The sequence below is a fragment of the Pinus tabuliformis genome, chromosome 9, assembly GCF_031772625.1.
Source record: "Pinus tabuliformis cultivar Carrire ecotype Pingquan chromosome 9, CPIR1, whole genome shotgun sequence".
In the NCBI taxonomy this organism is placed as follows: Eukaryota; Viridiplantae; Streptophyta; class Pinopsida; order Pinales; family Pinaceae; genus Pinus; species Pinus tabuliformis.
The window spans coordinates 1,285,597,826-1,285,624,284 of NC_142307.1; the positions used below are offsets into that span (position 1 = coordinate 1,285,597,826).

The window sequence follows — 26,459 nt, forward strand, 5'->3', positions numbered from 1 at the left end:
CTTAGCTGCTGTCGCCTGCTGCCCCAACACCTCCTTGAGGCATGAGACATGAAAGACATTGTGAATCTTACTCTCTAGTGGAAGCTCCAGCTCATAAGCCACTTCCCCGACTCTCCTAGTCACTCTATATGGCCCATAGACACATGGTAGTAGCTTCTCGGCCCCCTTATAATTCAATGTAGACTGACGATATGGTTGTAGCCACAGAAAGACCAAGTCCCCCTCCTTAAACTGCCTCTCAATCCTGTGCCTATCTACATACATATTATACTGATTTGGGGCTTTTAATAAGTTATCCTTGAGAGCCTTGAGGATATCTTGGCTCTCTTGGATCCAATCTTTTGCCTTTGGGGTTGGCTGTCTCCAAAAACAATGTCAGCAAAATATAAAGCATCATAACCATACAATGCACGGAAAGGTGACATACCAATGGACATGTGATGGGTGGTGTTGTAGCAATACTCACCCAAATGCAAGCACCAAATCCATGCTCTTTGCTGCCCGGTCACATAGTTCCGAAGGTAGCCCTCCAACCATTTGTTGACCCTCTCACTTTGACTGTCAGTCTATGGATGGTAACTAGTGCTACAGGTGAGTTCAATACCCACTAATATGAAAGTTTCCTGCCAAAACGCCCCCATGAACCACTGTCTTTGTCATTGACTATGGTCTTAGGAAGTCCATGCAAGCAAAGGACCTCCCTGAAGAACAACGCGGCCACCTATGAAGCTAAATACCATGTCAGAATGGCGAGGCAGTGAGTGTATTTGGTCGAGCGATCCACCACCATATAAATGCAATCTCTTCCCAGCACTGTGGGGAGCCTTGTGATAAAATCCATGGAGATACTCTCCCATTTCCTCTCAGGAATGGGGAGTGGTTGCAAAGACCCAGTTCGATGGGTCAACTCCCCCTTGTTCCGCTGGGAAGCCTCACACTCCTGCACATATCTCAACATGTCCCCCTTGAGGCCTTTGCATGTGAAATTCTCTCTAACTATCATATAAGTCTTTCAAAACCCTTGGTGCCCTGATAGTGGAGAGTCATGTGTTGCATGGAGAATCCTCTTTGTCAATTGTGAACCCAACACCAAGAATATGCGCCTCTTGTAGTAAATGACCTCAGCCATCATCGTATAACGCTCATCGGTGTGGATACCCTCCAAAATCTCACATACCCGTCAGTCCTTGGAGTACTCCACCAACAACTGCGCCTTCCAATCATGGTAGATGCTCATGAGTGAAAGTGTCGCGAGTCTCCTGGATAATGCATCTGCTACTATATTATGCTTGCCTTTGACATACTCAATATAGAAGTCGTAGGCCTACACCTTGCTAACCCACCTCTGTTGCCTGTCACTGAGGCCTTGCTGCCCCATAAAATGGCAAAGACTATTGTGGTCAGTCTCCACTTGAAATCTGCTGCCCACCAGATACTGTCAGAATTTGGCCAATGCATGCATGATGGCCACATCTCCTTGTCGTAAATAGAATATGACCTCTCATGCGGAAGGATTTTTCGGCTTTCAAAAGTGATGGGGTGTCCATCCTAAGACAATACTACGCCAACTCCCTCCCCTGATGCATCGCACTCCAGTGTGAACGGTTGTGTGAGGTCAGGAAGTGCCAAAACTGGGCAACTACTCAACTACTCATCACCTCCTTGAGGCGATCAAATGTCGATTATGCTCTGTCCGTCCATGCAAAAGCCCCCTTCTTTGTCAGATCTATGAGGGGAGCTGTTAGCTCTAAGAAGCCCTTTACGAACTTCTTGTAGTAGATGCATATGCCTATGAATCCCCTCAACTCGGTCACATTTCGGGGCTCAGGCCAATCCCGGATGGCTCGGATCTTCTCCTCATGCACCCTCACTCCATCTGCGCCAATGATATGTCCCAAGTAGAGCATCTTTGTGAGCCCAAACTCACACTTGGACAACTTGGCATAAAAATGTTGCTCCTCTAAGGTACGCAACACCATCTCCAACTGTTGCAAATGCTCCTCCCACGTCCAACTGTACATCAAGATATCATCGAAGAATACCACCCAAACTTCCCCAACTACCCATGGAATACATGATTCATGCATGACTAAAAGGTGGCAGGTGCGTTGGTCAACCCAAAGGGCATGACAAAAAACTCAAAATGTCCATAGTGGCATCTAAGATTGGTCTTGGGAATGTCTTGATCCCTCACCTTGATCTGGTGGTACCTTGAGAAGTACTTGGCTCCTCTAAGCTCATCCATCAGTTCATCAATGCGTGGGATGGGGTATCGGTTCTTCAATGTCTTCTTATTGAGCGCCCTGTAATCAATGCACATGCCCAAAGTCCCATCCTTTTTATTCACCAGAACAACTGATGAAGCAAAGGGGCTAGAACTCGACCTAATGTGTCCCAACGCCAACAACTCCTTGATGGCATGCTCAATCTCGTCCTTGTAGGCCTTGGGATGCCTATAAGGAGTGGTGATAATTGCCTCCACCCCAGGCTCCAGCTCAATGGTGTCTCAAATCCCTCGTCAGGTGGCTGCCCTGGCGGTATGTCCCCAAACACTATCGAGTGCCTGTCCAAGATGGCCTGAATGTCTGGGTGAGGTGGCTTGGGCTATCCCCCAACCTCTGAAATCTTCAGCTCCACTGCCCATGCTATGTCCCCATGCCTGAGGTCAACCTCCATCCTATGCATTGAAACTGTCTGTGGATGGTATGAATGCATGCCCCGAAGAACTACTAGCTTTCCATCCAGCCCTTTGAACTCCATCTCCAGTTTCCTCCAATCAATGGTGGCCTAGCCAAGGAGTAGGGCCACTAGACACCCATCACCACGTTGGTGTCCAACACATCCACAACAAAGAAATGATCTGTCACCGAGTAGTTCCCCATGGTCACTGTCAAAGCAGGAACATATCGGGTGCACTGCATAGTCCTGTCCCCCGGCACCAGAACTGAGAACCCCTCGAACTCCTCTGTAGTGATGCCCCGCCTCTGAACCATTTGGGCATCAATGAAATTGTGGGTGGCCCCACTGTCTACCAAAACTGAGACACGTTGTCCCTGCACTGTGCCTCGGATCCTCAAAGTCAAAAATTTGGGAATTCCACACAAAGAAGCGAGGACTCCCCCAAATGGTGCGAAAGGTGCTCCCCCAGGTGGTGGTGGTGGTCCCCTCTCTGAATGAGTCTTGTTATCACCCCCGCCTATCTCCAACTCAACATCATCCTTCTGGTCACTATCCGAGAAGACCTCGATGTAGTGGGCCCTGCCTGTTGTGCACCGGTGGCCTAGTGCCCATGGCTCCTGACAAGTAAAACACAGTTTCCTCCTCCGGAGGTCTCTCTTGGTCTCCTCATCTAACTGGCAACCCCCTTAGGCTAGTCTTTGTGGTGAGGGTCCAGTGTCACCTCCCTTGGGTAGGGAGTCTATGATGGAATCGGTGCTCTAGTCTTCGGGATTGCCCCTTGCAAATCTCTGGCACAAGTCACCACCTCCTGCAAGGTAGAGGGTCTGTGTGACTTCACCAATCCATGAAATGGCTCAAGTAACCCCTCTATGAATGTGTACACCCTCCTAGCATCGGACAGGTCTGGTACCATAACTGAAACCCTCAAAAACTCCGATATGTAATGCTCAGGGTGGCCAATCTGTCTAAGTTGGGTCAACTCCCTGAAGTGAGCCTTCGGGTCCCTCTTATCAAAACACTCCACCACTCTCCATGTGAAATCCTCATAAGAGGTCACACTGGCATGCCCCAATGTGGAAAAGCTGTGAAACCACCACTCGTGTGCTTCCCCCTCCAGGTGCAAGGTATCCATTTTGATGGCTTCCGCCTCCGTCACCCGATTAAGCTGGAAAAGTAAGTATCCAACTTCTCCACCCAAGCTCGAGTTGTACACTTGGCAGAGCCATCATATGTGGGGAAGTACATCCTCCCAATAGTACACTGCAACTCTGAGTTTTGTGTACTCGGTCCCCCATTGTACCTGCCCTTCTCATTCTGTTTGAGTTGGCAATAGTCTCTGAATGACAGGGCTTCTTTGAAATCTTCCCCATGGATTGCCACTCCCTGAATAAATCTCCCATGGGTGTCTGGTCATCTGGTCCTCCATGCTCACTAGGTGTTGATGGTAGAAAAGTAGGCAGCGTGGTTCTGGATGGCCCACTGAAAGCTGGTGGGTGAGTGGTTGGTGAAGGGTGGTCATACTATTGTGAGGCCCCTGAAGTCTCTCCAAATAGGAACTCACGATGAAGGCTCTTGTCCCTATTTTGTTGTTTGATCTCCTCCAACATCTCCTTTTGTCCCTTAGCCAAATCATTTAGGGGCTTCAAGAGGCTATCAAGTGTTGCTTCTTCCTTACTCTTTGGCCCCCCCATCTCTGCTACAACTATTGTCTTCCCACGTGCCTCTGTATCAAGTGTAATCTCAAACTCCCTTTCCCTGGTCTTGTACCTCTATCTCCGGTAAGTCACGTTCTGCCTATCCTCCCTGATCATAGGAAATTTCCCCATGGCTAAGCCAAGATCTGAGCTCGGATAGCACTGTAATGTTCCTAAGTAGGAAAAACATTGATATGCAAAGCAAACAACAAATACAACAGAACATTTTTATACACTCAGTGAACACCAATGTAAACTCTAGAAATGACAACCAGCTGAGCCATTTTATTAAGCAATTGGAGCAATAGTAGGATAGTGCAGAAGGAGTGCACCTGGGCTTGCCTCAATGACAAGCTTGACAAAACCTAGGTGACAGAATCAGTTGCTCCAATGATGCCCTGTGCTACCCCAGAAAACGACATTTTCTGCTAGAAAGAAACTGTTGAAAACCCCACTTCTAGTGCTCAGAAAACTCTGCAAAATTAATCCCAAACTCCTCTCAAATAACCCACCAAAACCCAAACCCCTGAAATTCGTCCCCAAATACCACGTCCTCCTCCAGCAATTGGGAAATACAGTTGGCCTGCAACTCCCAGGGAAAGCCCTCCAAATCACTACAAAAAGGGTGAGTTACACTACCTTAAGGATCTCCTAATTTCTCCCGGCAAACTCCAACTCGAAAACTCATCCCGCAATCTCCTACATGTGCCTAGTGAGAGGCTTTTGCGCTGGCCCTGGAAGCTCCAAATCATGCTACCTTCAAGCAACAATCTCCTGCTCCCAAACTCCTCCAAAAGGTTGATATCCCACTGAAGCTCCTATACCAAAATTCTCTCGACAATTGCTACCAGGAAGACCCCCGAAATGACTCCAACGTATCCCCTTCCTGTGTCCTCCTGAAATACACTAGCTAGGCAAAAGTCTGAGTGATATGCTCTGAATCTGTACTATCCCTTATCGGGAATATTCCTCAAACACAAGTAAACTCCAACCAGAGATGGACTGGGAGGGCATTTACCAAATATGTCGCCTCTGAAAAGAGGACGAGATTTGGAGGCTACCTGGCCCTTTCCAGACTCTGTTTAAGAGTATAGGAGAAAACACACAAGTGGTATAATAGCCGAGAAGCGCAAAGAGATAAAATAACAATGGTGCAACATATAAGAAAATAACCATAAGCAGATACTCAAGAAATGCAGAGAGAAATGCTAAGCCATTTTATTATACTGAGTAATAGAATGAGTACAGGAGGTGATCAGAAAGATGGCACCTCGACTTGCGCAAGGCAAGTGAAGAAATACACTCAAAATAGCAAAAGAATGGCCCCTCTCTGAACAACGTCCAAGACGCTGGAGAACTGTCGTGCTGCTGCTGCTGCTAGAAATCAAATGAGGATTTGGGGCAGCTCCCCTCCTCAGAAAATGCTGAAACTTTGGAATCAGACTCTACTCAAGAAACCCAGAAAAACCTAGAAAGCTTTCTTGAAATGGCCGACCCCAAAAATCACCCCCTTGGGGTTCTGTGTAGTCCCTCAATGCTCTGTGCTACCACTGAATGAAATCCTCCAGAAATCTTTTTGAAACCTCTACCAAAACTGTCCAATATGCAAGGGTTGATCCCCTGCTCTATCTCTCAGCACAAATCCTACTACAAACCCTCAACCCAGAACTCCTGCCAGAAAGAACTACGTCACCCCTCTTAGTGCTGCGCAGTCCTCCAAAACGCTGATGAAACTGCTCTGAAATGATAATGAAACTACTGCTGAAATACCAATGGAAATACCTTGTCCGAGCAGGCACTCGAAGTCCCCCAGGGCCAAGGGTGAGATCTCCGAACGGAGACACTCAATGCACTAAACAGTGCTGCAGACTAGCTAAACAGTTAGCGTGGTCTAAGTCGAAGTGATTATCACAAATGCTCATAACTGAATGATCAAAATGAGGGGACTTCTCTCTCCTTTATAGCCTTTGCCTCTGTCAATCCCAAGGCTCACCTCCTCCAACGTAATTCCCCTCTTGCCACGTGTTTCTTCCCTTCTGCGCAGTCCTAGGTTGCATGAAACGGGGAAACGGGTACGAGTTTCCGAAACGGGAACCGATACGAAATGCGACCTCCCCAAATTTTGGAAACGGGGAAACGCGAATATATATATATATATATATATTTTAGGACATTTAAGAAATATGTGCAATCATAAAGCATATATGATACATTCTAATTTATTACATTATGATAAAATTGTCAATTGTCAATGCATAAACTATAAGTCTCTAAATTTACATCACATTTACTCATGAATGATCACATGATGAAAATAGAAATATCCAAAAACAGCCACGAGAAATTTCTAATTTCTTTTCTTGTGCTTGATTGGGAGTCTCCTCCTACATAGTCGAACGACCTTAGTGCTCTTGATTAAATAAAAGTTTCATACCCTAGAACCCTACATGCTCTTCATTATTGGGAGCCTCCCCTGCATAGAGGGCTTGGTTCTCTTGATTAAATACAAGTTCCATACCCTAGTACATGATAAAATCCAATGGAAACATTGCAATCCCCCCAATCTTGAAATCCTGAAAAACAGATAAGTTTGTTGGATTTTGTGTGAGATCTAAAATTCTACTTTCTCCATATGAAATCCAATGAGGGCGAAACCACTCTCAAACATCCTGAATCATTTCATGGTAATGTTAAAAATTTAAAAGGATGAAAATGAAAAATAAAGGAGAATATCACTTTTACTTTAAGAATTTAACATTACCATGAACTGCATATCAACACTAGGGCAAAAGTTCACTTTTATAACTTTAGACTGGCATCTAGAAGCAACTAGAAGTCACTAGGATAACCTAAAAATAAATTAGAAAACAAATTAAAAAAAAAAATTTAAAAAACACAAGTAAAAAGCTAAAACGTGAGTCGTACGGCCCTGAAACGCATTTCAGGACGTACTGGCCACGTTTCAGTTTCGTGAAACGTCGCAGGGTCGTACTGGCCACGTTTCAGTTTCGTGAAACGTCGCAGTACGGCCTGAAATGTGTTTCAGCGTTTCGTACCCGTTTCCGTATGGAAACGCCCACTTGCCCTACGTTTCCTGCAACATAGGCATAGTGTTTCCTTGTGTTTGCGTGGGCTCCATCTCTGCGTCCCCCTTTGGCCCCCTTGGCTCCCCTTTAAGTCACAACATTGTGCTACTAGGAGTGACTTTTATTCTAAAAGTGAGTTATGTCCCCCTTCCTCACCTTTTTATTTATAAATAACTATAGAAGGCAAAAAATGAGCAAAACCGAATATTCCAATTAGCCATTGGCCAATTAGGAATATTACAGTCTCCCCCGGCAAAATGTTGCTTGTCCTCAAGCAACTGAAGTGATGGATGCTGCAAGATTTTCTCACTCTCCCAAGTGGCATCCTCATCCGGCAAATTCTTTCACCTCACCAAGAATTCCCGGACCGTCCTCCGCAACTGCCTCTCCCTGGTATCAATGATAGCCTCCAACTGCAACACTAAATGCCCCTCATCATCCATGGGTGGTAGCTCATCTATCACTTCACCTGCTGCCCCAATGCCTTTTTCAGGCATGATACATGAAAAACGTTATGAATCTTGCTGCCTTGGGGCAGCTCCAACTCATATGCAACCTGTCCAATCCTGCGTATCACCCTGTATGGCTCGTAAAAGCGGGGCTTGAGCTTCTCAGGCCCCTTTTGCTTTAGTGACGACTGTCGGTATGGCTGTAATCATAGGTAAACCATGTACCCTACCTCAAACTGTCTCTCCACCCGACCCCTATCGGCATACACCTTTTGTTGGTTCTGCGCTGTATCCATATTATCTTTGAGAGCTCGGAGGATATCCTGACTCTCTTGGATCCAAATCTTGGCTCTAGGAGCCTTGCTATCACCAAACATCACATCAGTAAAAGATAAAGGATGATACCTATATAAGGCATAGAATGGTGACAAACCAATGGACATGTGATGTGAAGTGTTGTAGCAGTACTCCCCCAGATGCAGCCACTTCAGCCATGCTCGCTGCTACCCACTGACATAGTTATGCAAGTAGCCCTCTAGCCACTTGTTAACTATCTCTGTATGCCCGTCCGTCTATGGGTGATAACTAGTACTCGGTGCAACTCCGTCCCCACCAACCAGAAAAGCCCCTGCCAAAACCCTCCCATGAAACAGTTGTCCCTATCACTGACGATGGTCTTAGAAAGACCATGTAGCCTGAAGACCTCTCTGAAGAACAGCTCGGCCACCTGTGCTGTTGTACAGTGTGCGGATATGGCAAAAAAATGTGCATACTTCGTCAGTCAATCAACGACGACAAAGATACAATCTTTGCCCTGTACCATGGGCAACTCTGTGATGAAGTCCATCGAAATACTCTCCCAATTCCCCTTCGGAATGGGAAGAGGTTGCAATAATCCTATGGGATGGCTCATCTCTCCCTTGTTCCTCTGGCACACATCGCACTCCCGGATATGCTGGAGTACGTCCTCCTTGAGGCCCTCCAATGAGAACCTCTGTCTAATGGCCCTGTAGGTTTTGGTAAACCCCTGATGGCCTGCCAATGGTGAATCATGTGATGCCTGGAGTATCTTCTTCTTGAGCTAAGACCCCTCAGTCAAGAAGATCCAGTCCCTGTAATAGATGATCTCATTAACCACCCTGTGCCTGTCATCTGCCACCTGCCCATCTAGAACCGCAAACTTGTCCTTGGAGTACTCTACTAAGAGTCGAGCCCTCTAGTTTGTATCCAAGTTCATAAGAGACAACGTGGCTGGTCTACATGAAAGGGCATCTACTACCACGTTGTTCTTACCCTTGACATACTCAATGTCAAAGTCATATGCTTGGATCTCACTGATCCACTTCTGCTGCCTCTCCTGTAGTTGCTTCTGCTCCAAAAAGAACCTGAGGTTGTTGTGATCAGTCCTCACCCTGAACCTGTTACCTACCAAATACTGTCGGAACTTGGAAAATGAATGCATGCTTGTCGTATATAGAATACAACCTATCGTGCGGAAGGAACTTCCGGCTCTCATAGGCTATAGGGTGACCTCCCTGCATCAATACTGCGTCGATCCCCTCTCTCGACGCATCACGCTCCAAAACGAATGGCTGCGTGAAATCTGGTAATGCAAGCACTGGGCAACTGCTCATAACCTCCTTGAGCCTGTCAAAAGCTCGCTGCGCTATATCCGACCAACTGAAAGCCCCCTTCCTCGTCAAATCTGTTAAGGGTGCAGCAAGTTGGGAGAAACTCTTGACGAACTTCCGGTAGTAAGTACAAATGCCAATGAATCCCTAGAGTTCTGTCACGTTTCTCGGCTTCGGCCATTCTCTGATGGCCCTAATCTTCTCCTCGTGGACTCTCACTCCATCCACCCCTATGATGTGTCCCAAGCACAACATCTCCGTTAACCCAAACTCACACTTGGAGAGTTTGGCATAGAACTGCTGCTCCTATAAGATACACAATACTGTCTCAATGTGTTGGTGATGCTCCTCCCAAGTCCTGCTGTAAATGAGAATATCATCAAAGAATACCAACACAAACTTCCTCAAGTGATTACGGAAGATGTGATTCATGCAGGACTGAAATGTAGTGGGGGCATTGGTTAGCCCAAAGGGCATCACCAAGAACTCAAAGTGCCAATAGTGACACCTGAAGGCGGTCTTGGGAATGTCCTGCTCCCTCACGCAAATCTGATGGTACCCAGATCACAAATCAATCTTTGAGAAGAACCATGCTCCTCTCAACTTGTCCATCAACTCATCGATCCTGGGTATGGGGTCCCTGTTCTTCAGGGTCTTCTTGTTCAGGGCCCTGTAGTCAATGCACATCCTCAATGTACTGTCCTTCTTCTTCACCAACACCACAGAAGAAGCAAAAGGACTCGTGCTCGGTCGAATGTGCCCAAGAGCCAGCAACTCCTGGATAGCCCGCTCAATCTCATCCTGATAGGCCTTGGGGTTCCTATAGGGGGTGGTAATCACTGCCTGTATGCCCTGCTCAAGCTCGATGGTGTGCTCAAACCCCCGATTTGGTGGTTGTCCTGGTGGAATCTCCCCAAACACTATGGCATACCGATCAAGGATGGACTGTATCTCTGGATGTACCGTCTGCCCTATAGTCCCTGCCTCTGATGCACGCAGCTCCACTACCCACTCTATGCCTCCATCATGATGAGCCGAAACAGTCTGAGGCGGATGTGTGTTGTCCCCATATCTTCTCATGCCTCCCTGTCTTCTCATCATCCCACTCCATCTCTAGGGTCTTCCAATCTGTCGTGACCTTCCCTAGAGTGATAAGCCATTGAACACCCAGTATCATGTTGGTTTCTGGAATATCGACCATGAAAAAGTGGTCAGTTAATGTGTAGGTGCCCATCGTCACTGAAAGCTCTGGAACATAACGAGCACACATCATGGTCTGATCTCCTGGGACCAAGACTGAAAACCCATCGAAGCTCTCTGTCTGAATACCTCTCCGCTCAACCATCTGTGCATCGATGAAGTTGTGGGTTGCCCCACTATCAACCAAAACTGATACTCGCTGGCCACGTACTGTCCCCCATACGCGTAGCGTCAGATACTTGGGAACTCCTCGCAATGCTGCAAGGGCCCCTCCGGTGGGTGCAAAAGATGCACCACCTGCTGCTGGCGGTGGAGGTGGCAAAGGTCCCTGTATGGCATGGCTATCTCCTGCCTCCACATCATCCTCATCATCCTCTTCTCCACTGCTCTCGGAGAAGACCTCAATAAAATGTGCTTTGCCAGCAGCACATCTATGTCCTGGTGCCCACGGCTCCTGACAAGTGAAGCACAACCGCTTCTTCTTCAGCTCCCTCCTGGCATCATCGTCAATCTGTACTCGTCCTGGATTCCCCTTTGGAGGTGGAATCCTCACATCCTTCCCCTTAGATTGAAAAGTCTGTCTCTGGGGGTAAGGTGTCCGGGTCCTAGGTAAGACATCCCGTAAGTTCCGGGTCTTGCTGATAGCGTCCTGGAGTGTGGCTGATCTAGTGGATCGGACTAAACCTCGAAGTGGCTCTGCTAACCCCTCAACATACATATAGACCCTCCGCGTCATGGATAGGTCTGGCACCATCACAGAGACCCTCAAGAAATCTGCAATGTAGGTCTCTGGGCTCCCTGTCTGTTTGAGCCTCGTCAACTCAACAAAATGTTGCTCTGGATCCCTCCGATCAAATCGCTCCATCAATCTCCTGGTAAACTCAGCATATGTCGTCATTGTAGAGTGCCCGAGTGTAACCATCCCATGAAACCACCAATCCTAGGCCTCACCATCCAAATGCAATGTTGCCACCTTGATGGCCTCTGTCTCCGACATTTGGTTAAGCTGGAAATAAATGTCCAGCTTCTCCACCCAAGACTTTGCCGAACTGTTTGACGAACCATCAAACGTAGGCAAGTGGAATCTACTCGCTGCACGGTGGGTGTCACCATCATGGTAATGCCAGTACCCTCTGTGATGGTCGCGGGGTCTACTATCCCGCTAGAGCTGAACAAAATCTCTGAATGAGAGGGCTTCCCTGAACTCCTGCCCATAGGCCTGGTACTCTGCAAAATAATCGCCCATATGTCTGGGCTCTGCCTCCTGCTGGGCTACGACCCCCGTGTCGGCTCCTAAGAAAGTGGGCATGGTAGAGCATGTAGGGGCATGTGAGGCCACCTGCTGTGCAGTATCACGCTACTCTGGCAAATGGTGGGATGCACTCGATCCCTCACCAACCTGAAAAACCTGTGGGCTCTCACGTTGTCTGGCCTCTACTGCCGTGAATCTCTGCCCCATCACCTCAATCTGCCTCGACAGATCCTGCACTGATTTGAGGAGCATATCCACAAATCTCTTCCCATCATCATCTACCATCGGATCCTCCTGCTCTGCGTCCACCACAGGCTCCTTCTGTTCTGCGTCCCTCACAGGCTCCTCCTGTTCTGCATCCACCACCGGAACACAGTCTCCCTCTCCGTAAGTGTTCTCCAACCTACGCCTAGTGTCTCTGTATCTCCGACCTCTGTAACAGATGTAGGGTTTTTCCCCCGGTGTCATAGATTGCTAGCTCCACAGGCTAAGCCAGATCTATGCTTTGATACCACTGTACTATCCCTTATCGGGAATATTCCTCAAACACAAGCAAACTCCAACCAGAGATGGACTGGGAGGGCATTTACCAGATATGTCGCCTCTGAAAAGAGGACGAGATCTGGAGGCTACTTGGCCCTTTCCAGACTCTGTCTAAGAGTATAGGAGAAAACACACAAGTGGTATAATAGCCGAGAAGCTCAAAGAGATAAAAATAACAATGGTGCAACATATAACAATATAACCATAAGCAGATACTCAAGAAATGCAGAGAGAAATGCTAAGCCGTCTTATTATACTGAGTAATAGAATGAGTACAGGAGGTGATCAGAAAGATGGCACCTCGACTTGCACAAGGCAAGTGAAGAAATACACTTAGAATAGCAAAGGAATGGCCCCTCTCTGAACAACGTCCAAGTTGCTAGAGAACTATCGTGCTGCTGTTGCTGCCAGAAATCAAATGAGGATTTTGGGCTACTCCCCTCCTCAAAAAATGTTGAAACTCTGGAATCTGACTCTACTCAAGAAACCCAGCAAAACACAGAAATCTTTCTTGAAATGGCCAACCCCCGAAAATCACCCCCTTGGGGCTCTGCGCAGTCCCTCAATGCTCTGTGCTGCCACTAAATGAAACCCTCCAGAAATCTGCCTAAAACCTTTGCCAAAACTCTCCAATATGGAAGGGCTGATCCCCTGCTCTATCTCTCAGCACAAATCCTACAGCAAACCCTCAACCCAGAACTCCTGCCAGAAAGAACTGCATCACCCCTCTTAGTGCTGCGCAATCCTCCAAAACGCTGATGAAACTGCTGCTGAAATGCTTATGAAGCTACTGCTGAAATGCCAATGGAAATACCTTGTCTAAGCAGGCACTCGAAGTCCCCCGGGGCTAAGGGTTAGATCTTCGAATGGAGACACTCAATGCACAAAATAGTGTTGCAGACTAGCTAAATAGCCAGCGTGCTCTAAGTCGAAGTGACTATCACAAATACTCATAACTGAATGATCAAAATGAGGGGGCTTCTCTCTCCTTTATAGCACTTTGCCTCTCTCAATCCCAAGGCTCACCTCCTCCAACGTAATTCCCCTCTTGCCACGTGTTTCTTCCCTTCTACGTCGTCTCTCCATGTGTCTGCGTGGACTCCATCTCTGTGTCCCCCTTTGGCCCCCTTGGCCCCCCTTTAAGTCACAATGTTATGCTACTAGGAAGTGACTTTTATTCTAAAAGTGAGTTATGTCCCCTTCCTCACCTTTTTATTTACAAATAACTATAGAAGGCAAAAATTGAGCAAAACCGAATATTCCAATTAGCCATTGGCTAATTAGGAATATTACAGAATCCCCTTCAACTCCTCTTCAAATTGGTACGATTTGACCTCCCTAGGGTGGCACTCAAAGGCCCCCGAAGAAAGGGTGAGTTGTCCGCTTGAAAAACTCGGTATTAAACAACAAGTCACCTAGCTAAGCAACTCGAGCAATATGAGTGAGTTCCATTGACAAAAGACCCCAAATGAGGTTGAGCTTCTCCTATTTATAATTAGTGAGCTTCCTTTTCCCACGTGGGCCCCTCCATGTAGCTCTTCGACCTCCCTTGGCTATTCGAACTTTTCCCTTGGCAAGTTCATTTTTCCTTGTGCATGTGGCCCCCACGCTCCACTAACCAAATATTTTGGCCTCCCTTTTTCTCCTAAGTCTTTCTTCAAAATTTTGTGGGTCCCATGGTCACCAAAAAACATCAAAATTGTGGAAAAATAAACTTTGGACAAATTAGCTTAGGAAGGAACATTACAGAATTGTCTCAAGAAATGTGAAATGTTGTCAAATGAAACTTCTATTCTCTAAGAGTTTTCATGAGGAATAGACTCTCAAGACCCTAGCCATGTGGAATAGCATAAATGCACTTTAACGCGGGCTAGACTAGCCCATACGCTAGTCATCACTCCCCCAAATGCAAGCTCCCATAAAGCCATGAGTCCACAAGAGAGTCCACCTAGGGCCCACCAATCCTGTATAGGACAAGAGTATGGTTCGACCGTGACAACAAAATACATACTCAAAGCACAGGTTAGGATGCCTAATATGGGGCCTCACATACTTCTTAGTACCAGGGCTGTGGGGGAGCCCCCCCCCCATCAAATTGCTTCCGAAGCGCACTCCGAGTGGGAGCGAATCGGGAGCCCGCTCCCAAAATTTGTTCCCGCTCCAGAAATTCGCTCCCGTCACGCTCACGAAAAAAAAAAAAAAAATGCTCCCTGGTTCTTATCACAGAATGTTTGTCACAAAGATGTTCCAAACACAAATTGTGTTTCAAAGAAACAATATTTTTTGAGTACGGCATCCTAATATTCAAACATATGGTCGTAGTATTGATATGCAATTCATGGTAATGTGAGATAAGTAAAAGTGACATTCTCCTTTATCTTTCATTTTCATCATTTTGCTTAAATTTTTAACATTACCATGAAATGACTCAGGATGTTTGAGAGCGGTTCCAACCTCATTGGATTTCATATGGAGAACGTAGAATTTTAGATCTCACTCAAAATCCAGCAAACTTATCAGTTTTTCAGGATTGGGGGGATCGCAATATTTCCATTGGATTTTGTCATGTACTAGGGTATGGAACTCATATTTAATCAAGAGCACCACGCCCTCTATGTACCTTCATGTTAGTGACATTGGTTGTCGAACTCCTCTATCATGACCCTACTAAAAATGTACATATCACTCAAACAAAATCTTGACTTGACATGCTACATTTTTTCTATCTTATGTTTATTGCTTAGAGGGTGATATTAATGACAAAGATCCCAAGATAAGCAATGAGTTTGATGATATGTAGCTATTTGTTGTAGCATGATTTTTTTTGGATGTTAGAGGCCATCTAGAGCCTATTAGTTGATGTATTTTCAATGCAGAGATGAATTACACTCAATGCTCGATGCTATTTTGGTTATGTGCACCCTTATATGCTATATAAATGAGAACTTATAACTTGTGGACATGGTTGATGAAGATTATAACTTCTAGATGATTGATGTTATATGGTGTAATCCATGCTTTTATGCTTTTTATATCTAATTCACCATTCTACATGTTTTTGTTGACATATATGCCTCAAAATATATAAAAATATATCTTATATAAAAGTTCGCTCCCAAACTGGGAGCTTTTGAAAATGTCGCTCCCACTCCCCGCCTCTGCTCCCACTTCCAAGTAACCTAACTTTTTACATCAATTTTGACTTCTGACCTTGGGTTTTCAATGGTGATAAAAATGATGCACTGCATATATTTGTACTTTTGCTGGCATGTGGGGAAACAGATCTTTTTAATAATAATTTCTCAAACTTCAGCTAGAAGTAGCATCTGTTTCAGAGCCACTGGGCCTAAGTTATCAAATAGTAGTGGTAGGTCTCTAGTGCTCTAGAAATTTTCCAGTCATCAAGAGCATCTCTGCCTTCTTTCTATAAGTTAGATGTGCACATCAAGATTGCCTCTTCAGTGCAATTTTTCCAAATAATGAGACTGACCTATATGGAAAAAGCATAAGAAGTAGCAATTACTAACATAAACATGGAAGATGAAACTGCCTTCCATTTACTAAATGCAATATCGTGTCCTTATTTCCTCATAAGGAGTAATCTGGTCTGATACTACACTGACACTACAGTTAGACATTTTAACTTTTTAACTATTCTCTTGGATCAATCTGGTATAGGACTTTAACAGAGTAGTTTTATTCATTCTATAAGGACCTAGTCTGACTCGAGATCATCAGTATTGACTTTCCAGAGAATGTTTTGTATATTGTTTCAAATAATGCAATATTGAAAAGTGACATATCTTGTGATATTGCTGCAAGTGACAATAAATTTGAAAAACGCCACTCCTAGAAACTGATTTGTGATGTCAGGATCTATTAAGGAACATATATCAAGAATTGTTTCACTTGTTTTTAGTGCTATCTGATCCAAACTAAAGATTGTTCTTTCCCCACAACCAATTATTAATTCTTGAATAATGGATAAGAATCTGGGTAAAGGGATTGTAATCTTACATAGTTGCTTCAATAATTGCTTTCTCCTCTTCTGGGAGAAGTAAATTCTCTCTAAGTGCAGAAGCCAAAGCTTCCTCATAATCTGTACCACTTTTGGAAGAAGATTGAGCAAGCTTTGATTGAGATGCTAGCTTTGACAAGAGCCACTGCATGAACCCAGGGATAGGGCTAAGTGTGGCAAACATCTGCACAAGGAGAAAGTAAAAGCTAAGATCAGACTGGCACAGACAGGCTACATCAGTTTTACAGAATAAGAAAAAACCAGTTTCACCGTTATCAGAATAAGAAGTTATCAATTATACAACCTTTCATTGGGTGCTTAAAGCCATAAAAAGATGAGATAAAAGCACCAAATAAGAAAACCATCAAGGAATTTTATAGAGTTATTAAGTTCATGAAACAAGGACAATTTGTTTCTGGTCACAACTCATAAAGTAGGCTGGAATAGGATTTGGTCTATATAAGATTAACTCCTTTTCTTGTCTACTATTCTTTGTTCACAGATTTATTGCCTGTTAGATCATTTCATTATTAAATGGTGGTCATATACTCTAGCATTACGAGTATAATAAAGACATTCCAATAAACTGATTTAATAATTTAAGTCAAAAGTCATTAAGAATATTAAGAATTACGTCATGTCTTGATTATAAAGTAGTTGTAAGGAATTTGGTATGAGACATGGTTTCCAAGCTGCACAATATGGGGAATCGGATATGAGTTTCTAAAACAGATATGCATTGGGAACGTGGACCCTAAAAAATTTGGAAATGAAGAACCATATATGTTGAAATTTTGATGCTCTATGTTGTTACAATCACTTAAATCCAAAACTTCTTTATGCTTCAAAATAGGTTAAGTAATTTTAGATAGAACATAAACCATATATAAACCATATGCATAATGGAAGACAGTCAAGAACTCAATGAGACACAGAGAAGTTAGGCCAATGACCAGAGCAAAACCCACAAGGGGAAAACCCAACCAAATTCTTCTTCTATTAGAAATCAATTGTTCAGCAGAGATACAAAGTACAATGAGAGAATGAAGAAGTTCACCCAAATCTGAAGAAGATCTCTGATAGCAGTGGCTGATGCAAACACTGAATCACTTTGGCTCTCCAAGATCTGCTCTTGCTCTTCAAGACTCTCTCTCTCTCTCTCAATCTTCCTCTAGACTCTCCAACTCTCTCTTTCTCAAGTTCGAATTTTCCTCTCACAAGCACAAGTAAGTGTGTCAAGTGAGGATGAGAGGCACAAATATATAGGAAGAGCAAGGAGGTCAAATTCATGAGGGAGTAACTCCTATGCCTTGAGGAGGAGTTACATATGCCAAAATAGGAGTGTAACTTATGCCATAAAGGAGAGGAGTGTAACTTATGCATTTAGGAGAGAAGTGTAACTTATGCATTGTTGACCACTATGTGTCAACTACCCATAACAGTACACCCCCTTTTTTCGCAAAAGGGATAGCGCTTGAGCGATGTGTCCGTGCCATTCGATTGTCATCATCAGCCCGATCATGTTGTGTTGTAAACCTAATCTGCATGTGTAAATTGTAAATAATCTTAGCAGATCTAAGTCATGTATGTAAATTGCCTAGGCAAACCTAATTTTCTAGTGATAATCTACGTTCCGGAAGGTTTTTTGTCTCACTGACCCATGATCGACAGAGTTTTCCTTCAGCCTAACCCCAAAGCCAGAATGGATTTTGTCATTAGAATCTTAGGAGAATCCTAGTGTGCTTCAAGTCTATGTAAAAGTACTTTGGAAAAAATTCTAACTATTTGGTTAGGTTATTACAAATTGCTTGATCTGCTAGATTATAGTTGTGTCGCAGAACTAGGTGGTCTATGAGGGTCTATGTCAAATGGGTTTTCCCCCTTGAGATGTAAAATTGTAAAAGTCATGATGTAAAGTGTCTTGAGGGTTAGAAAATGTTTTATCCCCTCATAAGTCCTAAGTCCTAGGTCCTAGGTGATTTTTCCAAAAGCTAGGTTCGAGGATCCAAAAATAAAAAATAATAAATAATAAAAATATATATAAATAATAAAATTAAAAAAATAAATAAATAAAAACTAAAAATAATTAAAAATAATAAATTTGAAAAATAAAATAAAATAAAAAAAAATCAAAGTTTTGAGGAAATAAATGCAGGGTTTTAATTTTTTAATATATTAAAATGCATTTAAAATTTCGACAGATGAGATTAAAAGAGATTTTGATTCTCATCAACGGTCGAGACTAGTTTGACATGGATCACTCGAACTAGCCATTGGGAAATTTTCCTTTAAATAGGGTGTTAGGGGTCATTTGAGATCAGATTCGATCTTAGAATTGTGTGCTAAAGAAAGCTCTCTTGTAGTCGTTTTTTGTGCAATAAAGAAAGACTTTGGGGTTGAAATCTTGCTAGTGTTACTCTTCTAGAAATGCTGTAAGATGTTTTATTTTTCTGCATAATTTTATTTTTAGTCATTAATAATAGCTTGATGAAGATTGATTCAGGCACAGGTATCTTGTCTGATCTCTGGAGTTTGAATGATAGTTTAGATTCTGAAATATAATGGCAGGTATCTCCATTTGATCTGGATTTCACTATTGTTTTCTCCCTCTATGTTAATGGTTGATTTTAAGCTGTACAAGAAATATTATTTTTGAGTTTATCGGGCATTAGGGGAAGTTCTCGGCTGAACCAGCCAACTCCCGGATTGCGTTTTCTGAAAGAGCCCAGCCAGTTTTGATCCTGGGGTTATCATTTGATTTTTTTTTTATGAATGCATGAAGGTTTTTCTGAAGTATCTCACATTAAATTTAAATTCTGAAAATATTACTATGGATTATTGACAAATCTAGCTGCTTAAGAGTCGAAAATCTATAAATATTGTAAATTTTTAGTTGGTTTTAGGGCTTTCAGTTTTGTTTCTTGCACATTTTACTTCTCGGTGTTCTATTTTTGCCATTGCAGGTTGTAGGTCTGAGAAGAAATTTTTGTTTGACGCTAGATCTAGGCCCTGGAGGGTAAGATCTGGCCTCAAGATTAGCTCTAGCAAGAATATTTGTTTCAAAACCAGTTTTTGGCAGGTGTACAGTTCTGCTACTTGGGGTTTCATTGTGTTTTTTGGAGAAAAATTTTGAAATTTTTTAAGTAGGCTGTGTAAAATTCCCACGCTGCAAAATCTCATGGCATCCATTATTTCTGCCCATGTTGGCCATCTCACTCCATTCCGCAGCTAGCAATCTCACTCCACTCCATTCCACAGCTCCCATATCTTCCATGCATTCATCATCTGCTACCAAAAATCCCACGCAACCATACTCTTCGCTCTGCCTACCCACGTGTTTCTCCCTTCCTCGCTGCTTAACCTGGCTCATCTATGCGTGATCTCCACAGCTCCAGATCTGCGTCTAATCACTCTCACGCAGATTGCAACTTCTCTCATCGATGTTCTTCGAAACCCTTGCTATGTCATTGCCTGCGTGTTGCTACTCCAACGTCCTCAGCCCACGTCCATCCTACGCATCATCAACCTGTAGCCTATGTTGCAGGAAACGTGGTAGGCAGGTCCGTTTCCGTACAGAAACTGGGACAAAACGCGGAAACGCGTTTGGTACGGCCGTGAAACGCGTTTCCGGCCGTACTGCCATGTTTCTCGAAACGGAAACATGGCCAAGATGACCGGAAACGTGTTTCACGGCCGTACGGCCCACGTTTCCCAATTAGCTTGTGTTTTTTTTTAATTTGTTTTTTATTTTTTTTTAGGGTTATCTAGTGACTTCTAGAAGCCTATCTAAACTTATAAAAGAGAAGTTTGTCTCATTCTCTCATCACACTATTCAACAAGTCATTTCTCTTGGAGACTGGCAGTTGTTTCAGCTAGGGTGTTTTGAGCAGTGAGCAAAGTAGATTTCAGCAGCAGGAGCAAGAGATTTCAACAGCAAGAGAAAGAGATTTCAGTAGCAGCAGATTTGGCTCAGCTACAGCCATATTTCTCTTCTCTTTTCTGGCATTTTGGGGTAGCTTCAGCTACAGAAAATTAATTTGGGTAAGCAACATTCATTTTGTTAGTTTTTTCCTACTATTTCTTCAATTTTTCTAGGGTTTATGCTGCCAAAAATATGAAAAACGTTTTTTATTTATAGATTTGTTTTTTTAATTTATTTTTGCAGCAGATTTGGCTCAGCTACAGCCATATTTCTCCTCTTTTCTGGCATTTTAGGGTAGTTTCAGCTACAGAAAATTAATTTGGGTAAGCCACATTCATTTTGTTAGTTTTTTCCTACTATTTCTTCAATTTTTCTAGGGTTTATGCTGCCAAAAATATGAAAAACGTTTTTTATTTACAGATTTGTTTTTTTAATTTATTTTTGCAGCAATGGCTTCCAGCCAAAGTGCAGCTGCAAGTTCAAGCCCTAGGGCCAACCCAAGGGCTGAATATTATCCTCTTTGGAGGCATGTGACGAAGCTTCAAAGATGTGAAGGTGGTGGCTCATGGGAATGGCAATGCAATCTTTGCAATAATTCGTACAAGGGCTCCTACCCAAGAGTGAAGGCACATCTATTGCATGGAGAAGGACAGGGGATTTCAGGTTGCATAAAAACAGCAGATCCATTGGCAAGGAGGGCATATCAAAGAGAGCAAGATGAGGCGGATGGTACTAAGAGAAGGCATGATGACCTTACTCAAGCTCCATCTAACATTGAGCCAAGGGTTGTAGCTAAATCAAGAAAGAGGAGAGTCGGTACCATTCAACAACATGAACAACCAGCATCCAAAAATACCAGAGGCCTAGGGGCATCCCCTTCAGTTCAGGATAGCAGAATTGCTAGATTGGTGAATGTGCAAGCAAGAGAAGAAACCGATTCCAGAGTGGCTAGGTGCATTTATGCATGTGGTATCCCATTCAATGTTGTTTTCTCTCTTACTGGCAAGATATGATAAGGGTAGTTAACAAAGCTCCTCAAGGGTATAAGGGGCCCAACTATGAGAAAGTCAGAACCCAGCTTCTCAAATATGAGAAGGACCTTGTGGAGGAAATTTTAGCTCCAATTCGTTCTTCCTGGAGTAGCTCTGGGGTTACCATAGTCTCAGATGGTTGGACAGATATAAGGCGCAGACCATTGATAAATATCATTGCCACTTCCCCCAAAGGAGAAATGTTTATCAAGGCAGAAGACTGCTCAGGAGAGGTGAAAGATGCACAATTCATTGCTGATGTTATTATAAAAGCTATTGAACAAATAGGGCCTAACAAGGTGGTGCAAGTTATCATGGATAATGCAGCAGTTTGCAAAGCTGCGAGTTTAATTATTGAGGGGAGGTATGACCACATCTTTTGGACACCATGCATTGTCCATAATCTGAATCTAATCTTAGAGGAGATCGACAACAAAGTTTCCTGGATAAAGGAACTCACAGAGGAAGCAAGGGAGATTGTCAAATTCATCACCAACCACCACCAATCTCAGGCCATATTTCGAGAGTACTCCAAAATGGAGTTGTTAAAAGTTGCTGAGACAAGATATGCCTCAAACTTCCTGATGTTGTGCTGCCTTGTTGAGGTTAAGCATGCATTAGTTTCTATGGTGGTGAGTCAACTTTGGATTGAGTGGAGACAAGCAGATTCAGAGCGGGGATCTATGGTGTGTAGATTGTGCCTTGATGAGGATTGGTGGAGCAAGGTAGATTTCTTGCTAAAGTTCACAACCCCTGCATTTGAGCTTCTCCGAAGTGCTGACACTAACCAACCTTTCTTGGGAGAGGTATATGATGGCATGGATTCCATGGTTGAGAAAACTATGGAAATCATTTCGCAAGAGTCTCCACAACTTTTGTTTGTTGATGATCATTTTGCTGGTTTGATCAAGAAAATCATTGTTGATAGGTGGAACAATTTCAACACTCCATTGCACACTTTAGCACATGCTTTGAACCCCAAATTTTATGATGAGGAGCTTATTGCTCAAAGCAATGGGAAGAGGAAGGCACCCCATAAGGATAGAGAGGTGGCTAATGGGGTGAAAAAAGCCCTTATGAGAATGTTTCCTTCTCATCTACACAGGGAGGTAAAGGAGGAATTTGCTAGTTTTGCTGCAGGAATAGATGATTATGCAGATATATCAGCTTTGGAGGAGAGAAGCACCATGAATCCAATTAGGTGGTGGATTTGTCATGGAGCAAATGGTCTACATTTGCAAAACCTTGCCATTCGTATTCTTTCACAAGTGGCAAGCTCTTCATCAGCAAAAAGGAATTGGAGCACTTGAGGTTTTATTCATCTGTGAAGCGCAATAGGTTGGGCTCACAAAAGGCAGAGGATCTTGTTTATGTGCACTCCAACCTTTGCCTTGCATCTCATAGGGGTCCAGAATACAACAGTGGTCATTCTAAAGAATGGGATGTGGATGCAGAAAATCCTGATTTGGAGCTCTCTCTTGTTGCCCTGAATATTGAGGCCGAGTTTGGAAGTGGAATTGGTGCATCATCTTCTTCAACACCATCATCCACTGTTGAGCATTGTGCTGCTTCTATTTTTGATGAGGATTGTTATGATGAGGATTAGTCTTTTGTCTCTATAGTTCTTGCAGCCTTATAGTCTTTATTGTACTTGCAGCCTCATATATTAATATAAATAAAGGCTGATTTTGAGATTTTGTCCTTGGATATATAATAAAGGTTGCTTTTGGATTTTCCTATATTTTTATTTTCATTATGTGATCATTCATGAGTAAATGTGATGTAAATTTAATCTTAATGTTTAAATGTAATAAATTATAATGTATCATTAATGCTTTATGATTGCATATATATATATATATATATATATATTCGCGTTTCCCCATTTCCAAAATTTGGGGAGGTCGCGTTTTGTATCGCCTCCCATTTCGGAAACTCATTTTTGTTTCCCCGTTTCGTGCAACCTAGCCTACAGCCATCTCATCAATACCCTATCCATATCCCCTCTTCCTATGCGTACCACTCCTGTACGCTTCCTGCTCATCCATGTAGCCCCCATCTCTTATTCCGCTGCCATATGAGCTCCTTTCTGCAAAATTTAGATGCCAGCCACCTTCGTATTCTCCTGCAAAGCAAAAAAAAAAAAAAATCAAAATGCAGCACCATACTTCTGCCACAAAACGTTGCCACAGCTCCCTGCGTGCATTTCTCTTTCACTTGCTGCTCACCTTCGAACGCCAGAGCTCCATTTTGTTGCTGTCGAAGACCTGCGTTCCTCCTGTACACACACAATACGATCACCATTTTTTTATGCGTGGGTAAAAGTTAGTATAGATTAGAACGTATCTGAGATTTTAATTTAGCGTACTTTCTTTGTTCATATTAGATTTTAATTTTTACTTTAGTTAGATTTTAGTTAGATTTTAGTTTTATTTTATTTTGATTTTAAATTCAGAACTTTACAATTTCATAAAAAATAAAATAATAAAAAAATAATAAATCATAAAAAATATATAAAATAAAAATCGATTTTCATTTTTTGTAATATATTTGATACTATTAGGTGTTAGCTTTGCGTTTTATTTAGTTTAGATTCTGTATAGTTAGGCTTTAGTTTAGATTTTAATTTTAGTTTGTTTTATTCATAAAAAAAATATATAAAATTATATAAATAAAAAAAAAAAAAAAAAGTTATAAATTTTAGATTTTCATTTTTTTGCTTTGATTTTTAGATTTATTTGATTTTAGGGTTAAATTTTAATAATTTTGAGTTTTATTTAGTTTTCTTTAGTTTAATTTTGTTTTTTTATTTAAAAATATATAAAATAAATAAATAAAAAATAAAAAATTGAAAAGCTTAATTAAAAATTGAAAATTCATTTTTGTGGCCTCTATGTTCCACTTGTCTATAGCTAAATGCACTTAAATGTTTATTTGAAGATTAGCTATATGAAAGTGGTAATTCATTAGTATTTAAATTGTATGCTTGTTTAATGTATTAAATCTTTAGAAATTTAATTGTTGGATCTCTATTAAAGCATCGAGTTTATTGAATAGCTTGTATCGCTTGGGTTATTTGATGATAAATGATTGTTTTACATGGTTTATATTTCTGCAATATCTAATAAATAATCATTTAATCATTAACTCCATAAGGCACTGGTCCATTAATTTCTAAAATCAATCAGGTGCTAATTTTCCTTGCTTTGTCTCCCAACCCAACTGGTCCACAGTTGGTCTTCATTCATCCCATAGGGTCTACCCCCCTTAGCCTCGGGAGACGGCTTAAACGAAGGGATCGGGGATCAGGGTGACAGCCCCCAGTCTGAGCATTGTCGTGACAATCTGTGCGACAACATGCATTAAAGAGGTGTAAGAGGAATCTTTTTATGACGAGTCACCAAATTGTGTAAGAGTGTAAGAAGTGCGTAAGAGCATTAAAGAGAGAAAGGAATGAATCCATTAAGAGAGAGAGAGAGAGAGAGAGTAACATATGCATTAATTGAGGGGAGTTACATATGACATGATTGAGAGACTTGAATTTCTTTTTAATAATAATATAATAATATCATAAAGGCAATCGTAGTAATAATAATAATAATATTGATGATTAAGTTGAAAATTAAACAATTGAGATTGATTAAGGACAAGTTAAGTGATTTTCCATCATATATATATGATTACAAATTGACGAAAAGTGATTTATTATTTTTGGAAAGTCATGGTTGCAAAGATAGACATGACTTTCTATTTTTAGAAATTCACTTTAGAAAGGTTGGAAATGAAATTTTATTCAAGGAAATTCATCCCAAAGCTGTCAATTTTCAACACTATATATATATATGAAAAAATAGTTACAAAAAATATTATATAACATATAATAGTTCAAACTATAATATATAACTATAAGGCTATTAATATTTTTTAAAAATTATATCCATGGGACCTAAATTTTAAGTCATTGTTTCTCCATATTATCTTTAGGCTTTTAGAATGTGAAACTTGAGCTATCTAACTTAAACATGAGAGTGAATGCCATCACTTACCTCAACCTACTTGAGGATGCTACACAACTAGTTTCAACTTCTGCTACAATTTTCAACATTCTTGGTTCCCCATCGTTTATTCATGATGTAGAGTCACAATATGCAAATGATGAGGGCGTAGACCCATATCAAGATTTTCACTTAGACATACTCTACAATATCATATTAAAAAAGTGACTATTGATGAGACACTCGTTACAATATTTACTACTTTCCTTTTTGTATGAAACAAGATGCATCACTGCAAAGAACAACAAAGAATTAGCTGGTAAAAGCTACAGATTCATTTTAATTTTAGTCAGAAGGGTTAGCTTAGTTTTAATTTTAAAGTTATTAAATCTGATATTAAAACAATAGCAAATCAAGGCACGGGCTTGATTGTTGAAGCTCTTATCAAGATGTAGTGGTTGGAGGGGTACTTGAGAAATTATGTATTGGGGCAGCAATGGGCATGGGTGAAGTGGCTACACTTGGGCGAGTATTGCTACAATACCACATACCACATGTCGATCGAGATGTCACCCTTCAGGGCGCTATATGGCTATGATGCATTATCATTTGCAAACATACTATTTGGAGATAGTCAAGCTCCAATGGCCAAAGATTGGGTCCCGAAGTGCCAAGATATCCTTAAGGCACTCAAGGATAACCTTCACACATCCCAAAACCGGCAGAAGTTATATGTTAATTGGCATCAGGTTGAAAGGAGTTTTAAGGTAGGAGACATAGTGTACTTACACCTGTAACCATACATGCAGTCTTCCCTCAAGCACAAGGGCACAAAAAAGCTAAAGCCATGGTTTTATGCGCCATATAGGGTCAACAAGAGAGTAGGAGAAGCAGCCTATGAGTTGGAGCTCCCATAAGGAAGCAAGATACATAATATTTTCCATATGTCTTGCTTGAAG

The 26,459-nt window shown here is 42.3% G+C and overlaps 1 protein-coding gene across 1 annotated transcript in view; it reads right to left on the bottom strand.

The window, feature by feature from the left end:
• LOC149153276 (malonyl-CoA decarboxylase family protein) overlaps positions 1-26,459 on the bottom strand; it is a 440,473-nt gene that overhangs the window by 96,906 nt on the left and 317,108 nt on the right. Inside the window, exon 11 of the mRNA XM_089439676.1 lies at positions 16,552-16,736. Coding sequence (XP_089295802.1) covers positions 16,552-16,736 — 185 coding nt within the window. The remainder of the gene's footprint in view (positions 1-16,551; positions 16,737-26,459) is intronic.